Source organism: Rana temporaria, chromosome 8, assembly GCF_905171775.1.
Source record: "Rana temporaria chromosome 8, aRanTem1.1, whole genome shotgun sequence".
NCBI lineage: Eukaryota > Metazoa > Chordata > Amphibia > Anura > Ranidae > Rana > Rana temporaria.
In genome coordinates, this window is record NC_053496.1 from 174,566,751 (window position 1) to 174,571,659 (window position 4,909).

Below are 4,909 nucleotides of genomic sequence, written 5' to 3' on the forward strand. Positions count from 1 at the left end.
CACTGTCTATTTCTCCATGGAGGAGTGGGAGTATTTAGAAGGACACAAGGATCTCTACAAGGACGTCATGATGGAGAATCAGCCGCCCCTCACATCACCGGGTAAGAGGAGACTTTATTGTAAAGGAGAGAGCAGTACGGAGGGTCCACCTAGATCCCCCATCATCTGATAAACACATAGAAACAATGTATTCAGTCAGTGTGTGTGTTTCCTACAGATGGATCCAGTAATGGGAACCCACTAGAGGGATGTCCCTGTCCTCTGTATTCCCGGGATACCACAATGGAAGATGAAGAGATCCCTTACCATGATCAGGTAGGTGGAATGGAGCACCTAAAAGTTCAAAGTGAATCTAAACTCTATCAGATGACATTCCAGTTGTTGTAGAAGTAATTTTAACAGATGTTGTATTATATCATTTTGGGGTTTAGGGTAATGACCTGGTTGTTGTGAAAGTTAAGATTAAAGAGGAAGAAGAAGAGATGTTGGTGAGTGGAGATCAGCAGTCTATGGAGGAGGGGGAGATGATTATGAAAACAAAACAGGAGGAATCTTCTCTAGGTATTGGCACAGGTAAGTAATAACACTAAAGGTTTTTGTTTTTTTTGTAGCCACAACAAAGAAATCACCGTACTCTGTCTAATGTGATTATTTCCTATGATCATCAGCGCCAACTACGCCTTTATGCTTAAAAATTTGGCTAAAAAAATCGGGGGTCGTCTTATACGCTGGATGCAGACTGCGGGCGTTCATTTTTTAAAAGCCGCGACCCCTCCTCGTGCTGTTCCGTGATAGGCTCAGTGATCCGCCTATCACGGACGTTGTCTCGTCCTCAGCCTCGGACGAGAAGACGTCCGTGATAGGCGGAACACAAAACACAGGCTCTGCTGGGAAACTGAGTGTTCCGCCTATCAGGACGAGGAGGAGGCGCGGCTTTTAAAAAATGGATGCCCGCAGTCTGAATTACTCAATTAGGCAATGGACCAGTGAGGCAATGGCACAGTGAGGCGATGGCACGGTGAGGTGAGGCAATGGCATAGTGAGGGGTCGTCTTATACGGTGAGTATATCCCAAAACCAACATTTTAGCTGGAAAATTAGGGGGTCGTCTTATACGCCCAGTCGTCTTATACGCCGGCAAATACAGTATTGGCTGTAATGTGATATTTTTCCTGAAATGCCACAATCAGAAAAAATATAGGGGATACCCTAGAGAAGTGGGTACAGACAGATTAGGAAAGGATATTTCAGAGGATGAGAGATGCTCACATGGGTCATATTTTGAGACAAGATTGGGGAAGTAGCTCCGAGCCCAGAGTTGTGGATGGCTGTGTATGTTGTTAGTAATGTTAATTGTATTTATTGGACAAGTGGGAGCAGATGGACACATTGGTAGAGGGGGTGGTGGACACTGAGTAGTTGGTAAGGTGGATAAGCCTGATAAAAGCATTCTTGGTCGATTGAAGGGGAGATAGCCTTTGTAGAGGTAAGTCAAATGGTAGAGAGTAGAAATAGAGAATAGAGAGAGAGATAACATAGGGGTTAGTAGCTCATGATTGGTCAATGTGAGTCTTAGTTATAAATTTTAGACCAGCAAGTTGAGAAGCCAGGTCAGCATCAAAAAGTAATCTCAACTTCTGTAAACTGAAGGAGTCGTCATTTCAGATTTAGGATCAGCAAATGAACTATAGTCACATGATCTATGTGCAGTCATTTGGTTTGTAAATGATTGGTGTCTCGGTACCGCAAAATGATGATCTCTGTTAGAAATAAAATTTGCAACAGTCTGTGCTACCCTTGTCCAACATAGAAAACTTCACATCCTTTGATAAGGAAAAGATTATTTTCAGTCCATAAGAACATCATCAACGTATCTACTCCACCACAGCCCATTTCCAAGAAATATTGTAGAGGTATTTAAAACCATATGGGAGACTGATAGAAAGGTAACTGCTGTACTTACCACACTACCCAATGTTCTGTACACCATATGAAAGGTCCATCTCTATTATTTAATATAACGTCATGTTCCCAACAAATAAGGAGGAGACTCCGTACAACATAGGAAAGGTCCATCTCCATTCCTCAATATAATGGCAAGTGCCATATTTTTTTCTATTTTATGAGTATAGAGTATAAAATATGTAGATTCCTACATTATAACATGTTCCCATCAAATCTGGTGTAGATACCACTCACTATGAAAGGTCCGTCTCCACTCCTCAATATAACGTCATGTTCCCAACAAATGAGGAGGAGATACTGAGATTGCAGGCTTGGCTGGCTTAAATCAGGTTTGGTCTCCACCCAAAGACTGGCCACATTAATCACCTTGCAGGTGGACAGACAGACATGGAAAAGGCCATATGAAACATCCATCTCCATTCTCAATATAACGTCATGTTCCCAACAAATGGGTAGGAGATACTGTACACCATATGAAAGGTCCATCTCCATTCTCAATATAACGTCATGTTCCCAACAAATGAGGAGGAGATACTGTACACCATATGAAAGGTCCATCTCCATTCCTCAATATAACGTCATGTTCCCAACAAATGAGGAGGAGATACTGTACACCATATGAAAGGTCCATCTCCATTCCTCAATATAACGTCATGTTCCCAACAAATGAGGAAGAGATACTGAGATTGCAGGCTTGGCTGGCTTAAATCAGGTTTGGTCTCCACCCAGAGACTGGCCACATTAATCACCTTGCAGGTGGACAGACAGACATGGAAAAGGCCATATGAAACATCCATCTCCATTCTCAATATAACGTCATGTTCCCAACAAATGGGTAGGAGATACTGTACACCATATGAAAGGTCCATTTCCATTCTCAATATAACATCATGTTCCCAACAAGTGAGAAGATACTGTACATCATATGAAAGGTCCATCTCCATTCCTCAATATAACATCAATTTTACCCAATACAGTGGAACCTTGGATTACGAGCATAATCCGTTCCAGGAGAATATCAAAGCGAGGTTCCCCATAGAAGTTAATGGAGACTAAAATAATTTGTTCCGCATTGACTTCAGTGGCATGCAATACCGCATGTGGCCAGAGGTGGGGGGACGCCGGAGAGCTTCGGAAACACTCAGAAAACCTCAGAAAGGCTCGGGAACTGAGTACAAGCATTTCCGAAAGGCTCTGATTGGCTACGATCAGCTTCGCTCGGCTCCGGCGCCCCCCCCCCACCTCAGGCCAAACATGGTACTGCACACCGTTGTGACTTGAATCCTGCTCATTTTACGAGACAACACTCGCAAACCGAGTCATGATTTTTTTAAATACAGTGCTCCTATTGCGAAACGCTAGTTAACCGCGTTACTCGCAATCCGCGGTTCCTCTGTAATCTATAATTGGTTTTGCTGTATTGTGCTTAATCTGATACATTTTTGGTTTCATATGTGATTGGTGACTGTGAAATGTGTTTTTCCTTTAATTTTGCTTCTAACAGAAGGACCCAAGATGGAAAATACCTTAGAGGAGGATCTTATTTTATCTTCAGATTATTATGTGGAAAATTATGAGTTTGCTGAATATTCTCCTGAAGTGAATGACACGAGTCGGATTCCACCCCACAGACCATATCATGTGGAGACACCAATGGATCCCTCTAATCCTGAGGAATCTTCTGACCAATCACATTCTGTTACTTCAGACCTCCATCTCCATTCTCACAGTGTAGATTCACCAACACGTCCATCTATACCCAAGGAGTCTTCTCTGATCCATGAAGGGTTTCCCACAGGAGAGAGTTCATTAATTTGTTTGGCATGCAGGAAATATTTTAGCCTGAAGTCCGAACTTCTTCTACATCTCAAAACTCACAACAACGTAACCTTTTCATGTTCAGTGTGCGGAAAATCTTTCACTGAGGAAATAGAGCTTCTTCTACACCAGAAAATCCACATGGGCGAGAATCCTTTTTCATGTTTAGAGTGCGGGAAACACTTCACTAGAAAGGCATACCTCCTTATACACCAGAGGATTCACACGGGTGAGCGCCCCTTTTCATGTTCTGAGTGTGGGAAAAGTTTTAATAATAAAGGAAACTTGCACGCTCACCAGAAAATCCACACAAATGGGAATCCTTTTTCATGTTCACAGTGTGGGAAACTATTTAATAGAAAAACAAACCTCCATGCACACCAGAGAATTCACACGGGTGAGCGTCCTTATTCATGTTCAGAGTGCGGGAAATGTTTCGCTGATAAAAGAAGTCTTAAACACCACCAAAGAACTCACACGGGGGAGCGTCCGTTTTCATGTCCAGAGTGCGGGAAATGTTTCTCCGAGAGAGGAAATCTTCGAAAACACAGGCGGATTCACACAGGGGAGCGCCCTTTTTTATGTTCAGTGTGTGGGAAAGGTTTCTCTGTGAAGGTAAACCTTTTAAAACATCAGAGCACACACATCCACTGATGTTGCTGACATATGTACTGCTTTATATAGACAATGTTAGTGAATGGCGCCTCTACAGTCTACACGACCTGGAGAATTTTTTCTGCACTATCCTGAGAGAGAAACACAAGTCCACTAAAGGAATCAAGAATTTTAAAAGACAAATGCTATTTAACCATTTGTGAACATTGGATGTGCCATACATTATATTACCAAAACTATTGGGACGCCTGCCTTTACACGCACATGAACTTTAATGGCATCCCAGTCTTAGTCCGTAGGGTTCAATATTGAGTTGGCCCCACCCTTTGCAGCTATAACAGCTTCAACTCTTCTGGGAAGGCTGTCCACAAGGTTTAGGAGTGTGTCTATGGGAATGTTTGACCATTCTTCCAGAAGTGCATTTGTGAGGTCAGGCACTGATGTTGGACAAGAAGGCCTGGCTCACAGTCTCAGTTCATCCTCAAGGTGTTATATCGGGTTGAGGTCAGGAC

At 42.8% G+C, this 4,909-nt stretch overlaps 1 protein-coding gene across 1 annotated transcript; it reads left to right on the plus strand.

The window, feature by feature from the left end:
* Positions 1-227: 227 nt before the first annotated feature.
* LOC120909469 (gastrula zinc finger protein XlCGF17.1-like) lies at positions 228-4,671 on the plus strand. Its single transcript, XM_040321244.1, has 3 exons — positions 228-315; positions 432-573; positions 3,469-4,671. Exons 1-3 carry the CDS (start codon positions 283-285, stop codon positions 4,434-4,436), a joined length of 1,143 nt encoding a protein of 380 aa, XP_040177178.1. The 5' UTR covers positions 228-282; the 3' UTR covers positions 4,437-4,671.
* The last annotated feature ends 238 nt before the right edge of the window (positions 4,672-4,909 follow it).

Bases quoted from the DNA above. Each gene is read 5' to 3' on its own strand.
- LOC120909469 (XM_040321244.1), top strand. From the start codon at position 283: ATGGAAGATGAAGAGATCCCTTACCATGATCAG. The intron at 316-431 runs GTAGGTGGAATG...TTTGGGGTTTAG, and splicing joins AGATCCCTTACCATGATCAG to GGTAATGACCTGGTTGTTGT. The intron at 574-3,468 runs GTAAGTAATAAC...TGCTTCTAACAG, and splicing joins TTCTCTAGGTATTGGCACAG to AAGGACCCAAGATGGAAAAT.